The sequence below is a fragment of the Dryas octopetala genome, chromosome 1 (genome assembly GCF_963921425.1).
Source record: "Dryas octopetala chromosome 1, drDryOcto1.1, whole genome shotgun sequence".
Classification (NCBI taxonomy): Eukaryota; Viridiplantae; Streptophyta; class Magnoliopsida; order Rosales; family Rosaceae; genus Dryas; species Dryas octopetala.
Genome location: NC_141366.1, coordinates 3,868,328 through 3,892,059, shown reverse-complemented (window position 1 = coordinate 3,892,059; position 23,732 = coordinate 3,868,328). Strand labels below are relative to the sequence as shown.

Below are 23,732 nucleotides of genomic sequence, written 5' to 3'. Positions count from 1 at the left end.
CTCGAATTAAACAGTAGCCCAGTCCAAATTACATCTCTGCGAGGAAAAGCCCATGCGGGTAAATAAGAGGACAGTTATGGACATTTATGTCATTTCAATAGACCTTTTATATATCCCTGCTTCCTTCTCCTCCATCCCAAACCCTACTGGTTCCTCCGCTTCACGCCGGCAGGTCTCTCTCTCTCTCTCTCTCTCTCTCTATCTCTCTCTCTCTCTCTCTCATTATCATATAACGTTTTTGAACTCTGTGAAGTTATTGAGCTTTACGTGCTATATTTTTGTGTTCTCTTAGGGTTTCCAAGTGGTTAGAAGGGCTTATAAGCAGAGCTTCGTCCTCAGCGAGCAATGGCTCCAAAAGGTACTCTTTCTTCAGTCTCTTTGTTTCTTCGTACTATTAATTTACCATATTTGCTTTGTTTTTTGTACTTTTATCAATTTCAATTTCCGTACGTCGCTCTTTGGTTGCTGAGAAAATGGAGGAAAACAAGATATTTTAGCATATACGTGCTGTACTATATTTATTTCTCTCGTTGTTATTTCTTAGTTTTAATTAGTGAAAAATGAACCCAAATTAGTCATTTAATTGTTTGAGCTGGATTTATTATTGGGTTATTGCTGGTACCTAAGCGAAATGGATCAGGGTTCTACTATGTTTGTGTAAAAGGGTGATTTTTCTGCTGAAATGTTCATTGTTTTACTATGGTTGGGTGTTCCTTAATCTCAGTACAACTTTGTTCTGCTATTGATTCGTGTCAGTTTCAGTGATTATAGTGGTCTCCAATTTTTCCTTCAGCAGTGGTTGCCATTGCCCATGAAACTTGAGTAATTGAATTAACTAGACAAAATAAAGTTTTGTGGTCATATTTGGTTTCTTGTCCTTTAATGTTAGCAATGTACCCTAGCAACGACTAAACCAAGAGGTTTAGGGCTGCAGTTGCTTTCTTTCTTATTTTATATCTCAGTCGTTAATTTATCATTAATGTTTTAATTCTTAATGTTTATGATTATGTGGTCTTCTTTAAGGTAGAAATGGTACTTGTCATAGTTGGTTACATGTGTCTGTCTTACAAGTCATATGAGTTTTCTTTTTGTATGGCGCAGATAACCCAATTGAATGACAACTTTTACATCTAGTTTATTGAGTCCCATGTCCAGGTGCAGGTAGGCTCTAGGATTAGCAAGGGAATTTTAACATCTTAAAGTGTGGTTTTTATTTAAGTCTGATCTATTAGTATTATAGGTCTAGAATAATGGAATTTTGGAAGATACAAATTTTCCAAAGTTTGTCTTCATTTCCTTTCTTGGTTTATACTTGTCAAGGTAATGTTATCATCTTAGAGAGTGGTTTTAATTCATGGCCCATCCGTACTCATTGCCTCATGTATGCTTTTTCCCATCTTTACCCTTCGGAGTTTTCCCTCATTAATGAGCTGCTCATTAGTAATCAATTATTATTATTTTTGTTATTTTACAAAAAAATTGTTTCCTTGCTGATCAGTGCATATTTTTTGCAGGTGATGTTTCAAAAAAGGCTGATCCAAAGTCTCAAGCCTTGAAGACTGCAAAGGCATTGAAATCAGGTTCTGTTGTCAAGAAAAAGGCTAAGAAGATCCGAACATCAGTTACATTCCATAGGCCTAGGACATTGAAAAAGGAGAGGAATCCTAAGTATCCTCGTATTAGTGCTCCACCAAGGAACAAGCTTGATCACTATCAAATTTTGAAGTATCCTCTTACTACTGAATCGGCAATGAAGAAGATTGAAGACAACAACACTTTGGTTTTCATTGTTGACTTACGTGCTGACAAGAAGAAAATCAAGGCTGCAGTCAAGAAGATGTATGACATTCAGACCAAGAAAGTGAATACCTTGATTAGGTGAGTAACCGAGTTAAGTTTTGTAATCATGGCATATGGTGGATATGTGAGATAACTTGCCTAGTGATGCTTACTTGTTTCTGTTTCTCTTTCCCTGGATGGTCTGATAATCTGAATTAACTTTTTTGATCCAGGCCTGATGGTACTAAAAAGGCTTATGTGAGGTTGACCCCAGATTACGATGCATTGGATGTGGCTAACAAAATTGGGATTATCTAAGTTAGTGTGAGGCCTCCTCAAAGAGTGAGAGAGTTTTGTGAGCTTTTGAGCAGACACATATTTATTTTTGAAGTTGTAATTGTTTTTGCTACTGGTTAATGATTTTGTTGTTTTGTGGTTGACTGCAGTTCTGACCTTGTAGGGTTGAATGAAATCTTTTTTATTTTGAAACATTATTTGAATGGTCTTTCATTGCATATGCAACCATATTTCACAAATTTGAATGAATTGCGTTGCCGTTTATCCTTCCAAGTTATTATTTGAATATGTAATTGAATTCTGATAACATGTCAGATTATCTTATAGTTCTCAAAAGATATATTCCACTGAATTGATTAACCAACTTTTGCATGTTCATTTTTATTCCAAAAATTAAGATGATATACGGCAGAGAATGCTTCATGCTGCCCCTCGAACCTTTCAAGCAACAGTAAATCTAGTAGAGTGTATTTTTTAATTGTAATCCTTGGGATGGAAAAACAAAAACGAATCAAATGGCCTGTCTTGCTTCACGTCCAAGTGGTGAAGTCCCCAAGATGGCTGAGCGTATTATTTGGTAATGTGATTCCCTCAACGTCTCTAGTGGAGTGTGCATAGGAACAGGACACTCATGGTCATGGTCCATACCAAAATCGTAGACCTCTGATCTGCATAGAGGACAGTTTGAGTGAGCCACAAACCAACTATCAATGCAACAAGTGTGGAATGCATGAGTGCAGTTGGGCAGATGTCTTAGCCATTCGCCTTCTTCGAATTCACCCAAGCAGACTGCACAGTCTGTGTTGCTCTGTGTCTGTCCTGCTTCATTCTTCTTCTTGAACTGAGTTATGGGAAGAGATTGAACCACCGAGAAATCTAGTCCGTGGCTGTGAAACTGCAGAGAGGGGTCGTCGGGATTGGCATCGTTTGGAAGGGTGCGCCTTTGGTTCGGGTTTCTTAAAAATCTTGCACTGCCAAGTGTACAAGAAAGCCGTCTCAGTATCATGTACCAACTGAACAAGAGGATGAAGGTGCAAATGATGCCAACCGAAGAAATGACCCACGGCTTCCAATACGGATTCCCATGTTGACCTAAAATTCCGATTCTACTTGGAGACATGCTATTTTCAGGTGATCTGTAAATAGATGGAGATTATCAAAAATTTCCAAGAAGGGTTTGAATAAGGCTAGCATTACTGAATATATTGCACCCAGATAAAATTGTTTTTATCTCAATTTACAGGAATGGAAAAAAGCAATATGTGAAGAACGATTAAACCAAAGAAAAAACAGATGCTGACATGCAAGGCTGCAGGTACCTGGGGATGATATCAAGGAACAAAATGGTACGAATTTTCAGGGGTGGATGATACCAAAGTCTGCTTCAGATTTTCTGAGATGACCACGACTCTTTTAGTGGAGATTCCTACAAAACAACTACGTACCTTGTAGTTTAAATTGCAAAAAAATTAATTTCTTGTAGCACATTTCAGTCATAACAAGCAGCTTGAACTGGGTTCTCCTTTACCATGCAAGTAAGTATTTCCAAACCCCAAGACATTTTTAGATTCAGATTTTTATATATTTAGTGGCTCCCAAGGAAGAGAGATGGGTCTGACATTTTCAGAAAAGTATATATACTTTCACAACCTCTGCCCTCTTGGCACTCATTTCTGCAAACTACATTTACTGCAGGCTGCATAAAGCATACTTGAATGTGTTTCGGTGTTTGTACTACTAGTAATGCACTTCAAGTTAAAAGCATATTGTGTCCAACTTGGAATGCCATGTAAGAACTCATTTGAGATTAAAAATTATAATTTATTTGGTGCTTGTAATATCACTCTAAGATTATGTTGGTTTTTGCTTATACTTTTCTCTGCGAAAATGAACTAGCAAAACAAAGCAAAAATATAAGCAACTTGCTTATACTTTATGATTAAATGGCTATGTCACTTAAAGTTCAAAACCAAGAAAACAAAAGTATCCCCCATTTACACCATGAACCGCTCAAACTTGATTTTTACACAAAAAGAGGCAAATTTCAGCAATCTCACTGAAGCCTCTGTCGCTTGCCAGTTGGGATCTGGTGGTCAATACAGGAACTTGAAGTCAGCAGGCTTGCATTGTTGTTCAGGTATGGCACAGAAGGACCATTGTTGAAATTCAACATGGAAGCTGAACATGTTTGAGAAAACCCACGAGACATCTCAGGATATGATGTCAAATTCATCGACCTAGGGAACACATAGCTAGGATTTGCCACAGGTTTCTGATCGAAACTTGCAGCTTCACAGCCTTTGATTGAAACAGGTGGGATTTTGAAGGGCTGCAAAGGAGGGGGATTTCGCCAGCGAGGAAGAGGTCCGGCAACAAGAAGTGTCTGAAGCAGTGGACCGGCATTCGTCACAGCAGTCAGGAGTTGTCCTTTCTGAGGCAGAGTCTTCCCTTTCACCAAATTGTCAATTACTGCAGAAGCTGGGTCAGTTTGTGTCATGCCTGAAGAGACTACAGCTGTGGATGTACTACCATTATATTCTTGTACCATAGGCTGGTTCACAAAGGCCATGTTAGCAGAATCAGCCATGTTGATATTTGAGAACTCTGGTGAAGAAACTGCATCAAACATGGAATCCACAGGGGAAGAGCCATGTGATTGGAGATTGTACGTCTCAGAGAGACTATTAGATTCGGTTATGCTTGAGTTTGCTTTGGTGGGTATTAAAAGTGGGCTTTCAGGCTGGACATGATGAAACATATTGGGCAATTGATCAATTGGGCTAGAAGGTGTGATCTTGTTCAGGACCTTCTGCAGCTGATCTCTGGCGTCATCTCTTTCTTTGTATGCAGCCTTTAAAAGATTGAGTACATTATTCACATTCTCCTCACTCTTTCTGATCTCCTCATTTGCTGAACTTTTTACTGATTCCAGTTCAAGGGTAGCGTACAGAAGCTTCTGCCTCAACTCCTCAACACTCTGTCAATTCATAACAGGTTGGTTAGTATAAGAAATGAATTTCAATTCCACCAAATTGATGAAACTAAGAACATGAATAGAATTTTCAAGATCATAATCATGAATAAAATTCTTAAATAAAAGCAAAAATAAATTAAAAAAATTAAAGACTGAAGGGTATCATGACAAACCAAAACCAACATCAAGCCCAAATTAAGCTTTTCAAACCAGACATGAACACTAAACTTTTGAAAAACCAAAAATTCTCACTGGCACAAAAGGAGGTAGGAAACAATATTTCAAAGTTAGGAAGAACAGTGAAAACCCAACAAGGGCCCATGCAAAACCCACGTTCTGGTCAAATCATGCATTCTTTTTGAAAAAAGAGAAGGGGAGCAAAAAGAGAATAATACAGAGTTACCATTAAAACCTACCCTTGTAACAGACATCGGCACTGGGCCCTATAAACTTATTAATGCCATGAAATATCACAAGCTTCCATCAATACCAACACATAGTTACTCAAAGATTCAACTGAGACATATTCTGTTCATAACATATATAACAGAAAAAAGTACACATTTTTCCATAAATTGTATAAAAAATTAATGCTGAAAAAATTAAGATATGGGCCTAAAGCACTTCTTAAAAGCAATTCACACAAGAACCTTGACTTCTACTTAAAAACAGGGACTATTACTGAAAAACAAAAAACAAGAAATCAACATAACTATAATCATCTTGGTAGTAATTAATTAAAAGTTACTAGAGAACAAAAATGGAGAAATGAAAATTTTCAAAAAGTTGAACTTCTATGTTTTTTTCAGAGAGAAAAATAGCATCTTCTTTCTTTGTTGAAGATTATAGATAAAAATTATGACAAATTTAAGGGCGAAGGATTGGCCAGACATGGAAGATCCATCACTAGCAATTAAATTCACATAAAAAAAAAAAAAACTGAAATTGAATTGAAAGAGCAATGAAGGAAACCCAAGAAAGTATATATGTTGAATTGAATGTGAGATGATACAGTAGAAACCACCATAAAAGCACACAATTGAAGTAGAAAAAAGAACAGGCTTTGATTGAAGTACTGCAAAAGAAACAAGAACCCAGAACAAAAAAAAAAAATGAACAGGAATGTCAGTCAGAACAAGAAATGAGGAGTGACCCACCTCTTGAAAGGTAGTAGTACTCCATATAGAACCCAACTCATCCATGGTATGAGTATCACCACCTCTCTGGGTGAGTTAGAAAAATAGAATGGAAAAGAAAAAAGCAGAGAAGAAAATCAGAGTAATAGGAGTTAAAGTAAGGTGGAATGTGACTCATTTATAGAAGAACAATGAGGGCTGAGCATATAAGACAAGAGAGAGAAGGCTCTCTCCCAATCTCTCTCCCAAAGATCCAGAAAAGCCCAAGTCCACGTCATAGAAAGTAAGGAATAATTCCCAGACATTAAATTTTGGAAATTCCAATTTTTACTCTCTCTCTCTTTCTCTCTCTCTGCAATATTGAATTTGATTGAAATTTTCCCACTGTTTAAGGACCTTTGTCTCTTACCCAAAACTAAAATTTTTCTTACTTACCATAAACAAAATTCTAAACGGCTGGTTTTATGAATTCTCAAAATGTTTTATAAAAGCTAGTTGTTGCCTATTGTGGTTTACGCGGTTTTACATTATGGGTATCAGGGTATGGTAACTTTCCATAAATGCCCCTATTTTTTTTTTTAAATTCCCTCCGGCGGCTCACGGTGAACTAAATGAGAGGATATGTTACTGTGGAGTGACAGACCATGAAGAATAATGGTGTGCCCTCCATTATTGGACGACAAAAGAGTGCCACCAATAATCAACGTCGTTCGGTTTATTTTTGGACAGCTTTGGCCATTTTCCAATTAGATGTTAGCTACCTTTTTTGTGTTTTTCTTATTGGTCAGTTTTTTAAAAATATTTGAACTTTTTTACTAAGTTTAAGGATTTGTTTTGCTTGCAATGGAAAGAGTTTACTTTTATCAAATCTTATCTTATCTTGTTACATCCTAAAAAATTAGCAACTAAAAAAAATTAAAGCAAAACCAAACAAATTATTTTGGATTAAAAGTTGATCCCGCTTTTAAAAGTTATATAAACTATTTTGCTGCATAATAAGTTGCTTCATTTTGTACAGGACTACAGGTTTACAATCTGTGTATATGTCGGACAAAAAAAAAGACAAGCATGTATGTGTGTGTGTCCATAATAATATATATTAACATTTTAATTAAAAAGAAGTCAGATATTTACAAGAAACGCTCATTTTAAAATAAATTGTCTAATTTTAATTCAGAGGTTGGGACCCTGTTTTAGAAATCTGTTTTTTTTTTTTTCCGGTATTCAAACACTAAAATGATCTGGTGGTGTTTTATTGTATTTTTTCCTTAAATATCTCTTTGTAATTTTATAAACACAATGCCACCACCATGACACCATCTTTCAATTGAATGTTAAAATGATCTCTTACCATATTAGATGTTCAATTACTTTCAATGCACCGCAAAATTAGAAGAGAAATTTGTTTTTCCTCAAAAAATATTCCCCCCCTTAAAAATTATGCTTTACAAATTAGTAAATTACAATGTACCGCATACCAATTAATTAATTAATTCATATGCAATGAAATATACATATATCTTGATTTGTTTAAAAAATTGGGTTTTGGTTTGGATGATTATTTTATTATGAAGGATGGACCCAATTTCTTAGACTATCTTGGTAGGTTTGTACTAGATTGAATTGTGAACTGCCCGAGGAAACTGAAATCAACAATATATATAACGGTTGACTTGCTATGTTTCTTCATCCAATTCTATATGCTAACTTTCCCGTTACATAATAGAATTTTAGGGCTACAAAGCCTCATAGTGTTCAGTTTTTAGGTCACCATTACCAATATGTGCATAATATATAGTAGTAATAGTATAATTGGTACTACTCACTATGGATCTCTTATTTATAGAATTGTTTTTGGGCTTAATTATTTTTCATTCACTTTAACTTAGAATCTACTAGTGTCAATTGTTCATGCGCATATGGACAACTATAAATGCGCGTATGGTCAACTATAAATGTACACATAAACAACTAATCGTGGCTAACAAAATGTTTAACATTTTAAAGATTAGGTATATATGTATATTTAAGTAGTTATCTTTCCATTAGGACATGGTGCAGATCCACATAAAACAAAACCAAAAAGAAAGAATTGATTAATATATCTTATTATTTACATAATTCATCTTGAATTTTAAGAAGAAACCAACCTGATAAACATCTTTCTGACATAGACAAAGGCATAATGCACATGGATGATTTCCCCAGGAATTCCGTTGTAAGACACTAAGACCACAATATTTCTTTCTTTATTCCCGACAAGCGGTTTCGGCACTCTTTACAATTTAAATATCATCCTCCCTATATTTTTATTTTAAAATCACACATGATAATACAAAACCCCCATGCAACCTTCCATCTCAGTCACCCACGTAATCTAATATTAATTGTGTCATTATCTGTATTATTAAAAGAATACTGCTTCGCAACCATCATCTATAAGAAATATCAACTATATTCCTCTTTGATCAAATCTTTTAACAACACATTCATAACCTAAGATTATTGTGGTAATTATATATTTTCTACTTTCGAACGGTACATTGTCTTTTTAAATTTGTCATTACATTACACATGCACACATCTGTGTGTATGTACACAATTTATTTAGTTAATTTATTTATTAATTCTATTGTTAGGTCTAAAACACGCGCAGTATGCATGAACCATACAACTAGTCAGTAGGAAATGTATTAGTGTTCCCACAATGTTATTTTATTTGTTGGGTTAATTTGTTTATTTTGATTAATTGTGTACTTCATGTTGAGGGTTCTCTTTAAACTAGGAAGAGGACAAATTAAGCTGCTAAATAAAAAAATATACTTGGTGTACGACAAAAGCTACTAAATTAAAAACATTTGATTCTCTTTGAATGCAATTTATCTAGTTTGCTTATACCGTGTGTATGTGAGTGAGTGATTATATATGTCTACTTATTGTTTAATCTTCGCTTTATGGTTTGGGCACCTTCATTAGTTGACCACTTAGTTTTATATTGGCATCAAAATTTATTTGATTTAGACTTAAGAGGGTCTAACCATTGTACCTTATGTTCTATCACATCCTTGAGATTTTAGATGAACTCATCAAAAATTACACATTAATGGATCTCTCACACATATTCAAATGAGAATAGTACTAATCTTTTTATATAGGCAAAACAAAACAAAAATGTAAACTCAGACACTATAATAATTTAAATTTGTTTATAAACATTATTACATGGTTTCATAGCAAAAATAATTCTCACATTTCAAAAGTTTAAAATAAATCATAAAAATGGACTTGATTTTATGTACAGAATGTGATCTACATCCTTATTATGACTGATAAGCAACTAAGTTGTATTCTAAAATAATGAAAATATAATTTTAGGGTGTAGTCTATGTTTCAATTTACTTCCAAGTGAAAAGAAAAAATTGTGAGTAATTATGTCGGATCACGAAGTAATGGGGGACTAATTATGTGGATGCATCCTCGTTTGAAGCATACATGTTTTGATGAAGGATAGAGAGCTATGAGCCTATGCAGCCGCATTTTAGGGACATTATAGTAATTGTGCTTGACTAACTTTGAAGAATGGTCCTAAAAAGTTGAGACCACCTCCCCCTTTTACTTCCTAACTGGTAACGACTTTACCTGTCGACCTAATCATGTTCATATGGAGAAAATAAATACCAAAAAGATAAAATAGAAAAGAAAAAAAATTCTTCCCTCCTCCTCCTCATAATTAGACGGTGCCACTTAAGTGAGAATCTATTTTATGGCCAAGCACTTTTCCGTTACCGCACCACCTCATAATTAATCATAATTTCCATGAAACGCAATTAAGTGCTTATAATTAAAAGGAATTAACTAAAACGTCGTGATCATAAGCACTGTTGGAGCAAGCCGATGGGGTTGTCCTGTAGCGCAGTTGCACATGGCGATTAGGTACGAGTCATGTGAGGGCCATCCACGTCGCGACACGTGTAGAAAACACCAAAGGCTCGGAAGCAGAAGAGAACGAAGTCGCACACGTGGCGGGTTCACCGTGCGGCGAGCACATGCGAATGTGCGTCTCTAAGGGCATGGGTAGGCTGCACGTGCCTCAATCCTCTGAGGAAAAATTGACCTCAAGACTCAAAATAGTAAACAGTAAAAGTGGTCCTAGTCGGGAGGCGTTCCTAGTTGGGAAACCAGTCTACCAACGGCACTGCCATAGTTAGGCTCGTGCAGGAGGGGAGCGAAATGGTTTTGTCTAAGTTGTCTAACCATTCTTACAAGTCAATATTTTAAATTTTTATTTCGGATTTAAGGTTTAATATTTTAGTTTTAGGATATTATGTTGATATATAAACTGTTAGTTTGAACTATTATTATTAAGAAAATGTTTTTTTTTTTTTTTTTTAATGTATGATTTAAATTTACAATCGAATGGAACATATTATATTAACAGTTTTTGCGTTTACATAGTGCAATGTTTGAGTCAATATGCGGTTCTGCATGCTGGGCAAAGAAAAAGGGTGAGTCTACATGACAATACGTATACGTCAATATATATTGGTCATTAATTTGTTGTATGTGAAGATTTCAACATTCTAGAGTTTACTGCCCGGCCAATACACAATCTAATATGAATAATTTCTACTCCAATGCTCACCCAAAATTCTCTCTCTCTCTCTCTCTCTCTCTCTCTCTCTCTCTCTCTCTCTCTCTCTCTCTCTCTCTCTCTCTCTCTCGTCCCATTTACAGTGATTTTGTCCCTGCTAGGCTGCTCATTAATCTATACCCTGTTAGAATTATTTACATCAATGCAGTAATTTACATTCAGTAATGTAACAGTTGACATCTCATATGGCAATTACTACAGCAGTCGAATGTCAATTCGAAATCAAATGCCAATTGGAAATCAAACTGATAGTTCAGATTTCTTACTGTGCGGAAGTGTCTTGAATTAGTGTACAATATATCTCAAGGATAATGAAGATAAAATCAGAGTTACATACCGTTGTTGGCCATTGAGAATTGATGGAGATTGGTGATTGAAACTTCTTTGACAAAACTTAATTCTGAGACTTCTTCTATTCTCTGTCTCTCTTTACACAGATTGTTTCTTTTCTGATGGAATAGTTAAGTACCAATATGTTCAAGAGTCTGTGTCTATTATAGAGGAGAGTAGAGGGCCACAGAACTGATAAGAACGTGCTATTTAGAAAACCACCCATCATGGACTTTTATCTAAAAGCAGTTATGTGTTTACTGGCTTCCTTAATTTGTGGAGTCCAACATACATGAAAACATGTAGTGGCTAAATGGGTCACTAACGTGAAACTAACATACCCTCCCAACGCCCACCTTTTAAAAACAAGAAGAAGAATAGGGTTCTATTCTCCTCATTAACCAATACCATGTTCCCTAATTTCTAACTCAATCATGGTCGTGTTCACCTCTTGATTCTCTTGCATGGACATAAAGTTTGTCTAGATCCATTATATATACCCTATTTCTACTAGGAAAATAACTTACCTATTCTTGTGATAGGGGATAAGTGGTATCACAAGAGAGAGAAAGAGAGAAGGATAGGGATAGCAGGTGGTATCACCCCCGTTGCAGATAAGTTCTTCTCTTCTACTAGAGGTGTGGATTCTATTAAATCCCAAAAACACAAATAAATCAATAAAATGTATATATTAATATAAGTGCAACCTCACTCTACAAGTTAACATGATAAATAAAAATTAGAATATATGATTTACCAAAAAATTAGGGTTCTGGTAACATATTAAACAACCACAAAATTTTAAAAATTTAAGATATTAAGAAATAGATTAACGACCTATATCAAAGTAACTGGTCTACTTCAATTAGAAATATATTGATGTAGTTAATTTAGGATCTGGTTCGTGTACGTAACATTGAATAGTCGCATATCATCATATTCTAAGCAACTTGTCTAGGGCAGTGATCGAGATTATCCTTGGCCCTTAGCTATAATGGAGCAATCTCTAATAGATGCTTCGTCATAATAGTGATGATGATGACCACGAGAATGGACCTCTTAATTAAGCCAACGTTAGTTATTAATTACTAGTTTGGTTTGTCAATTGCTAGAAACAATGTCTAGCAATTATATCAAAGAACCTGCATTGAATAATATCATTCGAGTATGGTGACCTTTATGGTACCAAATAGCTAGGGTTATCATGTCTTGGACCATTGTCTGCCATTATAATGCTATGGACCTTATAGTTGGTGCATGATCAACTTGGCAATTAAATATGATTTCTAAATGGGTGATTAATTAAATTAACCAATCATTAAGATTGTAACTAGATCATTGCATTCATTGGATACTCTAATCGACGTACATTACAACATATATAAATTTATAAACCAATCGAAACCGCCCAAAAAGTGCTTCCTAATTTCAACATGGATTTGACCCAATTGTGCAAAGCGGTTGGTGTTTGGTTTGACTGCATGAAGTGCATATATGCAAAAAAGTGATAAGCCATATATGCTCTATTGCTCTCTTGGTCTCTTGGTCTGGCTTTAGAGAGTAAAAGGATGTCCAAAGTTTGAACAGACCAAAGCATGCTCTTTCTATTGTAGGAAAGGCACTTGATCATAAAGATAATGCTCAACTTTATTAATGTTGTAGGGGAAGGGGGGGCTAGTTTGGTGCATGAGTAGGTGTGTGACGGCAAAGAGAGAAAATGAACTAAGGCTTTGTCATTGTCTCATTTTTAAGCATGACCCATGTGTACGTGAAATAGCTTCCAAATTATTAGATTTAATTAGTTGGGCGTTTCTTTTTTCTTTTGGTTCATTAATTAGTCGGAGAGTTGGCATTGTTAAAAATGAGTATAATTAATAGAATATATATACATATATACATGAAAAAATTCTAAGCTTTTTACATTATGAGTGGCTTTGAGAATAAGCGAATGAGTTAATTGTTTTAAGCTCCGAAATGTTGAAGGCCGGCCTCCAAATTTTATAAATCTATATACTATATTGAACCCAAATAATGTACATAAAAGGATGATGTCCCTATTTTTATGGTTTACCTCAGAACCCCAAATTTTAAAGTCGACCTGACTAACATATAATTTTACACACACTCAAATAGTGTAATAAATCCACCTCCATTTTGTGTTTAAGCATGCATCAACCAGATTATTAGCCATTAATACAACAAAAGTCGGTTTCAGAATACTCTTTTGTGCATGTACAGTAGAACGGAATTGATCAGCTTTGTTTTGTAAGCTTAGACTTGCTATCATACTGAGCCTGGTATGGTGTATGGTTTAGGATGTTTGGGCCGACTCAATCTCTCCATCAGTTTTTACGGTCCATTAAGAAAGACGGTTCAGGCCCATAAGATCATGCAGCAAGACTAATCCTTTTCCATTCTTTAAAGGGCCCATCAAAGCTTTACACTGACGGGGATTTCCAAAGTTTTAAGTGGACTCTGGTAGTTTGTTCTTTGGGCCTTTGAGCTCCTTGCAAGTTGTTTGGTTCTTTTGGGTGGCCTTTGCTCGTTCTTCCTCGTACTGTTCCCCCTTCAAATATTTGGAACATTTGTCAGTACTAATATATATATATGTTTTCATACAACTGTTGTATGTGACATATTTCTCATAAAACTAGTCACATATGACTACTATTTGAGAATTTAAAGGTGAGAGATGATTCGACCAAAAAAAAAAAAAAAGGTGAGAGATGTGTTGCATACAACAATTTGAGTGTGTAAGATAATATATAGTATTATCTCTTTTATTCCACTGGGTATACAATTTACATCACAAATGAAGTCTGCATTACAGAAAGAAATTGTTTTTCCTACACTTACAGTTACTCTCATTTCTTATATGTATCTTCTCATGAAACATGAGAAACAATTAATTAATGATGAATGTCATGCATCATCATGTGTACGTCAGTAATTAAAAGTCAAAATTACAGTCTGCAACGCTTGGGAAGCCACCAGCACCAGCACCATCCTCACTCCACCCCACGATGATGATGCTGAAGATGATGGGCCTCGATATCCATGACCATAGGTCCATAGCTGATTGTTATGGAGCTCATATTGCTTCTACTCTAGGGACATTGTTGGATGTTGCAGTAGTAGCTTCCTCTCGTTGTCTTTGTGAAGAGAATGCACGATCCATAGACACTGGTGGCAAAACATTTTATCTAGTTGATCCTTGTTGGGTTGGAGTTGTTTGTTTAGTAGAGCTAGCCACGATTCATCTTCTTCGTCCCTAGCTACGTAGTATGAGTATAGGGGGTTGTATAGGGTTGGTTGTGTACGGGTTTTGCTGTTGGTGTACGGGTTGGGGCAGTTGGTGTTGGTGTTAGCCTGGTCGGCTGCTATTGTTTGGCGAAGTTGTTGTTGGTGCTAGCCTGTTCGACTGCTATTGTTTGGCTTCTTGTTGTTGGGGTTTTGGTTTTTGGGGTTAGTGGTGGTGTTTGAGGAGGGCTTGGCTACATCAGTTACCGAAAAAATTATTAGGTATATCCAATATAACACATGATGATATATCGGTTATACAAAAGAATTTCTCAAGTTTTTGGCCTTAAGCCGCTTTTTATGGAGACTTACTGTTCCCTTGCCTGGAAAAAAAAAAAAAAAAAAAAAAAAAAAAAAAAGCTTTATAAGTTCAAGAAAACATGAAAGAATATTAAATAGGAAAGATCGAATTAAAGTTCAAAATTATATTTAATGTTTGGCCCATGTAACTGAATGTTATATACATAATACATAAGACAAGCTAACCACCAGTTTTTACTCATCTACTGTGTGTGCGTGGAAGATGCTTTTTTCAGTTTTTCATGTTGTCTTTATGTAACGCAAGTCCTGCCAACCAATTGGAAACTCGGAAGCTAGCATTTCAAAAACTCTCAAAGGCTGCCAAGTACTCGTGCTACGCACGTGCTTAGTCCTAGTTGTCTAGTCAATGTTACCAACGCACCTTCCCATTTTGTCTTGATTAACTAATTCCCAAAAATATCGTCATCATAATTAGAAAAGGTCAAGGGCAATATTGTCACCATGCATGCAACTCAAACAAACTTTACTTTAATTTGGAACAAATTTTGTTTAAGAAAGAGAGAGAAACTCACAAGGTTCTTGCATTTGTGTTGGTACAGAATGCCTAAAGATCCAACATCACTGTTCTTCAACTCCTTCAGCAACACTCTTAGTTTCTGTCCAACAGAGGGCAAAAAAATAATAATCAAGAAACATATATACACAGAATTATAGTGTAAATTAAGAAAAACAGAACCGTGCAAATTGAAATTTGAGACAAACCCACCTTATTATCCGGAGTGCAGAACGCGTAGAGGTCCTTGTTGGGGTTCTGCATATCAGAACCAGCACCAGACAACGCGGCTGCCATAAGCCTTCTATCCTCCTTCTGAGTTGAAGCAGAGCCACTGGAGCAGGTGCAAATTGGCGGCTGCGGACAACGTGGCAAGCAAATTATGCGCATGTTGAGGAGTATACTGGTGCTAGGCACTGACCCCCGGATACTAATAGTACTAAGAGGCTGAAGAAGTAGAATGAGCTGAAGGGAAGTTCACTGCTGGTTCATTGCAAATTAAGTCTCCCCAAAAATAGCACACCACCCACCTAGACCTCTAAGGTTGTTTTGGTTAGAGCGTTTTAGTTTTAAATTTAAAATTAAATATTTTTATAAAATATATATTTTTTAGTTAGGTAATGTTAGGAATGTGAGTAAACGATAGTGATAATGTTTGGAATGTGAGTAAAAGAGGGGCATCAACCCTTGATGAACTCAGTGAAATTTGTGCTTTCATCTTGGCCTTGATTCGAAACACTTCATGGTTTGATGCCATGTCTTGCTTGTTTGTCATTTGTTCAACCACAAAGCACGAATCGAAGCCACCTCTAAGTCCATCCTGCATCAAATAGATTTCTTCATTAACATGGTTGCCCGTGGTATTTTAATTAGTCAACATGGAAAAAGATAACCTTGAAAACATTTAAGAGAGAAAATTAATAGCTAATAAGAAGGCATGAGTTTTTACAAAAACAAATTATGTACCCTGCAGCATAATGAAGAGACTAGCTACCATCTTTAACATCAGACAATATTGAAAGAAAATGAAAGTTTTGCTACTTTTCCAATATTTAGTGAAGGAAAAAAATTGAAAGAAAATAACTCTTGCATCTTTATTACACTATCAGCATTAAATACCATCTACAGAAGGAAAAAAATTTCATGGAGATGGGAATGGGCACTTTCTAGATATGCTTGATATGATATTTTTCATAAAACCTATATGAATATTGTGTGTACTACATTCGTGTGTATATATATACATATATATATATATATGTGTGTGTGTGCCTGCCTGTGTATGTATGCACATAAATATATATAATTAGATCTTTAAGCTATCCTTTAGGAACCAAACACAAGAAGATTAAGACTTTCAATTGCTAACCACATCAATTAAGCTAACCTCGAGTAGTACTGACTGAAAAAGAAGAGAAATTTGGAAAACTAACCTAAATTGAAGTCAAATAAAGACTTTTAACCTCTTTTTTTAATTTTTAAAAATTTGACCCTCGAGTTGTGCTCGAACCCCCCTCAAGAAGTGCTCGACGAGTAAGGGGGTTTGAGCACTTCTCGATTGGAGCTCGAGCACTACTCGAGGGTCATGTTTCTAAAAATTAAAAAAAGAGGTTAAAAGTCTTTAATGGCAATCAAAATTGGTTAGTTTTCCAAATTTCTCAAAAAAGAATCTATAAATAATAATTTGTCCATATAAGGTGATCCAACAACACATAAGACAATCTGGAAGATCTTAATTAAAGGCATGATAACTGGAGTCATTTATGCAAAATCCAAACACACTACCTGCTGATCGAACAAACAAATCTGTATATATCATAATAACAATGCAGAAGATTAACAAAACAACCTGAGTTTCTCATTAGTAACAAGCATGATATTTGAATATGAATTAACCTCATCAGATGAAATCCATACGATGCAGTATTGGTGCCTAGTACTTACAAAGTTGGCCACAGAATCACTGTGGCATGCAGATTGACTAGGAAATTTTTCCATGGCAACGAATATATCTTATATTCATCACCAGTGTAAACTTCAACTGCTTCAAGGATCTTTTAGGAAGAATTAAAAAGAAGATTTGATAGCACTAACAGTGAAGATAAAAATTTGAGTACTGAATTGTGAAGAGACCCTGGGAAAACTTCGCTTTATATAGAGGTTGATAAAGAGAGTTTAGACAAAGCTGCATGCAACCGAGCACGCCTAGGTGATTACACCTGCCCCCGACGATTCTAACAGATGTCTATCATGGAGAAAAAAGCTCGAGCTGTTGAGAACCTTTTCTCTACCCCCAATGGTTCTAACAGATGTCTATCATGCAGAAAAACGCTCAAGTTGTTGAGAACCTTTTCTCTACACGACAAATTGTGTAAGTGTTGCGTAAAAAGATGCACATGCACAAGGCTTGCTTATCCCACTTTCAGAAACTGAATGTGTTTTGGCCATCCAGTTGGCATTGATTGGCTTTAATAACGTAAATTTATCTGAAGCGTTAACCGGATTCTACGGATAGAGAGAGAATACCATATTGGTCTAAGTCTCACCAGTCAAGAAAAAGTATGCCAAATATGCCTTGCACAATTAAAGCCATGAGTGAAGGCACGCATGATCAAGAATGGTGTTATATAGATTAGCATTTCATCAATTTTCAGTATAAGAAGCGTTGCGAAAAAAGATGCACATGCACAAGGCTTATCCTACTTTCAGTTACCTGAAATTCAGAGTTCAGAGATGGAAATGCATTCAACAGCTACAGAATAAGTGCATTGGCTAACCAAAGATCCACCTAACATCCTAAGACTATGTAACATATGCTTTGGAAGACTTATCAAATTTAACAAGGGTTGTTGGCTTAACAATAGAATAGGATTTCTTACTTGGTTAGAAACTAATACTTGAGCCTCTAGTTATATTCCATTATTTTGTGAATATGAATTTGAGTTTAATTGCGTCCAAATAGTGAAAAATATCGGGATATATAGTTTTAGCATGCTATATAGTCAACACAGCTAATAACATGAGTAAGCACGTTTATGATAAATAGCATCTCATCAATCTCCTGTAACTCAGAAGTAATTTAGGTTTGTATTCAGAAAGCGTTATAGATACTAGATTTTAGACCATCTTTAGAGATTAGAAGTTATAATTATTAATATGAAGTGAGGTTTAATTCCTTTCATAGAGGGGGGGGGGGGGGGGGGGGGGGTGTAATACAGAAGGAAAACACACATCATCCTTCCTGTTGTATGGAAATATTCAAATATTTTTGTACAAAACTGGAATTGATGAGACTTATGTTCTTTCATAAGGGTTAGTTTATTCAATATTGTAAGTTACAAACAAAATATATAGTTGATGACGCAGAGTAAATGAAAAGTTCAATATTATAGCAGAAAAAAGGGTTGATGTAGACCCTCAGCTTGAGGGTTTTAAAACCTTTAATTTGAGTTTGTTAGGGCTGTTTGAGTAGTATAATTGTTGTCAGACAAAAAAGTTTAAGAGAAAAAATGATTACACAAACATTAAAAAGAAGAACTAGTTGATAATAATAACAATGTTGTTAAAAAAAGGTAGTTAAAGAAGAAGAAAAGAAAGATGAGCATATAGACCCTCTAAGTATTGATCTTCAAATCTGAATTCTATTTCTATTCACTTAGAAAAGGATGCAAAATGAAGTCATTTGAGCATAGATAATTCTGTGTAATCTATCAAAATATTGTCTCAGTTTGGAATACCCAAACTGATCAATCTACATAAATTAAAACTGTCCTAAGACTAAGAGAAGAGGGACGAAACAAGGTTATATGAACAATCCACTCTGCATCCCAAATAACAACCTTTAATTAGTATCTGTCCAACACCCTGAATAACTTGCTTATACAACACACTTCTTTTCATGCAAAGAAATCCAATACTGTAAAATACAACAAAGAAATACAAACATCCTGTTTTTAGCCAGAATAGCTAGTAAATTTACACACATCAGAACTTGCAACGACTTTGGTGAGTGATGCTAATTGGGTACAATGGTACATTTTGTCGGCATTAGGTATTGAATTGCAAGCACTACTCAATGTTCAACTATAAGCCTATGAAATCTTCAAAAGACAAAGATCTAGGCCAACATGGCTATTTAATAAAATCTCCAGGGATAGGAGAATCTGAAACCCCAGCAGGGCAAAAGGAGGTATATATTTAGAGATTAAAGTTCATTACAAGACTACCTAAAGTAGATACAATATAGTTCTACCACATTCATTGAACAAATAATGATAACCCAACCAGGACAAGGTATAAATGCATAACTAATTCTCTAGTATGTCTAGACGGAAAAGGTATGTACAGACCAAAAATAAATAAAAGGTATGTAGAGCAACATGTTCCTGAAATAAAAAAAATATGGCTGTGTGCAGGGGAAAAAACTGATGGGTTTTATAAGATTCTGAAGCATGAAGCTTTTGTTGGTTGTTTTAGAAATTTTAAAGGGTCCCAACAGTACATAAAACTATAAATCTTCAATCACACAACTCTATGACAGCCTAAAAATGCCAATAGCAGTCAATCCACTTCAATCTAAGCAACTGGTAACTTAAAAAACACCATTGGTCAGAGAAGACAATTGGGCATTCTGGTTAGCACTTTCAAATATAAAATTTAATGCAAACACAAGGGCAGGGGATACTTCACAGATATAAGTTCCCTTTACTGTAACTAAGGTAGTCATAGTGATACATACATATATAGGATACTTGCAGGATTTACATGAATGCTACGCAAAAGCAATGCTGAAATTGATAAATATATAAATAAGTCAGGGGTAAGCATAATTTCCAGCAGGAAGCATTTGTTTTACACATTTATAAGCACTATTGCTTTGTTTTTCTTACACTTTCTTCAGTAATGCAACATTAACAAGGATACTTGTTTGGCAATTTAGATGGCCAATGCCCTATTGAACTGAATGTCACCATGATTTTCCAAGACTCAAAGTAATACTAAATGATATCTCTATGAATTTGGGCAAGTAACAATCTTTTAAATGAGGCTTAATTTTATAGTTTCTGCTACTTTCCTCAGGCAAACAGATTTCGACCATGAAGTTTCCAATGCAACTATTAATCAGATAAAGACCCATAAACGCATCAAGGGGTTAGAATATGAACCTGTTCTTTGACAATTTGCACATATGGGATAAAAAAAAAAAACGTACTGATGAGAATGGGGAAGAGAGGGTTACGTCATTGTCACCTGAAAAGATGGTCACCGCGTCTACTTCTGTAATTACCGTCGCTAGCAAACACAATGGAACTCAGGAAAGTTGCACAGGGAATATGCCCCATCTCGGTTGCCCTGTTGCCCGACTGAAACCGTCCACGCTCGTCCAACCGGACAACAACGCACCCTCTACAAAACGTGATACCATTGACCATTTTGGTTGATTCATTGAATACACACTTCTTCTAGTCAGGTTGGTTCTGTGGCGTTGGTAATTTTCCAAGTTCTAATGTACAACTCAGATCATTTGGTCTACATAGTTTCGATGATTTTACATCTTTGTCCCTATTTGATTACATTTTTTTTTTTTCATTCTTAAAAGAGGGGAGATTGAACTTGATATATATTTCAATATCTGAAAGAGCAATATTATTAAACCCTTGGGGTTCAGAGTTCGATTCCATCAATTATAGCTAGTTTGAACAATATGCCTCATACCTACAGATTGGCATTATTCCCATTTGAAACTATTGAGACACCATATAACAATGAGCTGTTTAGATGCTAAGAAAATCCTTCTAGCACCTACATATTTTGTGCTCTCTCTCTCTCTCTCTCTCTCTCTCTCTCTCTCTCTCTCTCTCCAACAGTCCAACTCACTAAGCATGCATATCCATGGACCATAGCATGTGCTACTAGTTATTGTTTATCCATAATCCGAAACATTCATGTCCATAATCTAGCATTTACTAGCCGTCTCAAACCAAATTGGCTATAGTTTACAACTCTACCCAGGCTGGCTCTCTGAGTTCAGCTTAGATCTGATCCAAAAAACTATATATAAACTAAATACAGGGATCATTTTAATTGTGAGTAGTAATCGTCAAAGGCCCTATTGAGCCGTCCTTTTAATTAAATTAGTGAACAGATAAGATATAGAATATGGATAGGGAGAGTGATGGATAGACATAGACCTTATACATGTCAGACATTGTTTAATAATAATCAAACATGGCTCTTGATCCATGAAATTCGCACACAAGAACAATACAAATGAAAATCAACATTGTTAAATCAGAGGATTTGTGTAATCCTCACACTATTTACGAGCCTTTAGAATTGAAAATGCTCAAACGTTTGATATGCGGTTGGCTCTTGGTCCCCATCATCATATCATATACTTGTGTATAAAATAAAGGATTTGGATTTTATATTTTTCTTATTTTTCCATGTTTTAATCTTAACCATATAATATAAAGTGTTACAAATTATTTCATTTTTTACTAATATCAAAAGTCAAACAAAAATAAGTAGAAAAAAAATCATCCGGATGCCTGAAGTGAAACCATTATATAGAAATACAATCATTTGCTAATTTTTTAGTGTTTTTTTTTTTTTTTTTGTGTGCTTACATCCAAAATGAGGTCATTTTAAGTTAATTTAAAAATTAAGAATTTTAGATTTAGTTGAGTGCCTTTAGAATTAAAATGCTCAAACGTATGGCATATATATATATGTGGTCGGCTTGATAATCTAATGATTATACACTTATATATTGATCGAAGTAGAGACAAATATTAAGTCCACCATCTCCTACATTACCCACTTAATTAATTAATATACTTTCCTCCTCCACAAAATAATGAGAGAGAGTGAGAGGGAAGGATGTCATACTACGGTCCAGAGTAGTTGCGAAATCATGGCATATGACAGCAGAGCGAAAAGAATGACATGTGAAGAGTATGATGAAATCATATTCATCATATTTAATTTATTGTCCACAGAAGAAGATGATGATGGCCACAAACTCTACCAGAAAAACTTTGAAACTGGGAAGAAATTGTATTACAATTTCCAATCAAAAATTACTTGGTACTTTGTTATGACTACCATTAAAATTACTAGGTAGTTGGTAAAACATTTTATGGAAGTTATGAACTATATATGTGGTCACACAAACTTTATATTTCTAGTGATTAACACACATAATCAAGTCCAATGAAATTCTAATTCGAGTTTGAAATGGCAGCAACTTGGAAAGCTATTAAATAGAGTAACTATAGAGATACAAACTGATATGTGGACGGCATTTCGTTTGTTTATATCTAGATTCATTCACTTTAAATTTTATTTATTTATAACAAGTAATATATATATATATATATATAATGAATAAGTCACCAGCACATCATTTCATCCATGACTAAAATTTGGGAAAAACTTTAGAAGCTTTAGTATTATTGCAATTTGCAAGGATGAAAACCCAAAATATTTGATGAATTGACGGCCAAAATAAACATAATTAGTCATATGGCATGGTATGGTCGACTGCTATGTCGACATGAGAATATGATGCATTTTGCTTATTTGCTACTCATTATTAGATGACAATGACGGTTCATCGCTATGATTTCAAATAAATCTAAAATGATAAGTCATATTGCATGTATTTGATAGGTCATATCACATGTAGGCAACGTTTTTCTGTAATTACATTAATAATGCTAGCAACCAGAATAGGGTCATTTTCAGATAAGAACAATCAGAGCCCTCCATAGACCAAATGGCCTAGCTCTCCAACTTTACTCATTGTTTTTAACCTAGTTACAATATTATTACTGAGTGACAATTACAATATCACTGATAAAAAAAAAAATTAAAAAAAAAAAGAAGTTTGCCGATCAATCCACACACTTAAAACTCCAATGAAAAAAAATTGCATGTATACGTTTGACAATGAAACTTCGACAAGGGAGTTTTCAACAATTTTCTAAAAAGAATATACCATCTATTGCTAATTCCCCTGCCCCACCCTAATTTGAATTTAGTTTTAAAATAATACTTTAGCTTTTAAAAATTACAATAAGCTGCTTCGTTCTAAAGCCTTTGTTTATTACAATTGAAAGATTAATTTCTCATTTTATTAAGAAGTAATGTCACCATTAATTTGTTTTCTTCGATCACCATTTTAAAAATTAATTCCACGTGATATCGAAAAATATTGCAGCAAATTAATAAGCTTAGTAAACTAGTGTATATTGCACCAAAAACTGAATTTAATCACTATAATTATGTCGATTTCTTCCTCTCTGTTTTTTTTTTTTTTTTGGGTGTCGAGTATAATTATGTTGATTAGACTAGTGCATGATAAAATGACAATGAAGTGAAGCCAGCACAACTAATCACCAAAGCCACCAAATTATAAAAATAAAATATAATAGGTCGGTGCATGAA

The 23,732-nt window shown here is 34.9% G+C and overlaps 3 protein-coding genes across 3 annotated transcripts; 1 reads left to right on the top strand and 2 right to left on the bottom strand.

Annotated features, from left to right (window-relative positions):
- The first annotated feature begins 105 nt into the window (after positions 1 to 105).
- LOC147296624 (large ribosomal subunit protein uL23) lies at positions 106 to 2,273 on the top strand. Its single transcript, XM_086243645.1, has 4 exons — positions 106 to 172; positions 293 to 358; positions 1,515 to 1,878; positions 2,013 to 2,273. Exons 2-4 carry the CDS (start codon positions 346 to 348, stop codon positions 2,095 to 2,097), a joined length of 462 nt encoding a protein of 153 aa, XP_086099771.1. The 5' UTR covers positions 106 to 172; positions 293 to 345; the 3' UTR covers positions 2,098 to 2,273.
- A 314-nt stretch (positions 2,274 to 2,587) lies between these two features.
- LOC147296623 (putative RING-H2 finger protein ATL53) lies at positions 2,588 to 3,196 on the bottom strand. The gene has a single exon (XM_086229478.1). The coding sequence runs from the start codon at positions 3,194 to 3,196 to the stop codon at positions 2,588 to 2,590; it is 609 nt and encodes a 202-aa protein (XP_086085604.1).
- A 783-nt stretch (positions 3,197 to 3,979) lies between these two features.
- LOC147296622 (uncharacterized) lies at positions 3,980 to 6,324 on the bottom strand. The gene is made up of 2 exons (XM_086229374.1): positions 6,208 to 6,324; positions 3,980 to 5,053 (listed from the first exon to the last, which is right to left on the bottom strand). Exons 1-2 carry the CDS (start codon positions 6,250 to 6,252, stop codon positions 4,130 to 4,132), a joined length of 969 nt encoding a protein of 322 aa, XP_086085500.1. The 5' UTR covers positions 6,253 to 6,324; the 3' UTR covers positions 3,980 to 4,129.
- Positions 6,325 to 23,732: the final 17,408 nt, after the last annotated feature.

Excerpts from the sequence above, each read along its gene's own strand:
- LOC147296623 (XM_086229478.1), bottom strand. The coding sequence starts at position 3,196 with ATGTCTCCAAGTAGAATCGGAATTTTAGGTCAACATGGGAATCCGTAT.
- LOC147296622 (XM_086229374.1), bottom strand. The coding sequence starts at position 6,252 with ATGGATGAGTTGGGTTCTATATGGAGTACTACTACCTTTCAAGAG. Across the intron at positions 5,054-6,207 it reads GTACTACTACCTTTCAAGAG|AGTGTTGAGGAGTTGAGGCA; the intron begins GTGGGTCACTCC and ends ATGAATTGACAG.
- LOC147296624 (XM_086243645.1), top strand. Across the intron at positions 1,879-2,012 it reads AAAGTGAATACCTTGATTAG|GCCTGATGGTACTAAAAAGG; the intron begins GTGAGTAACCGA and ends TTTTTGATCCAG.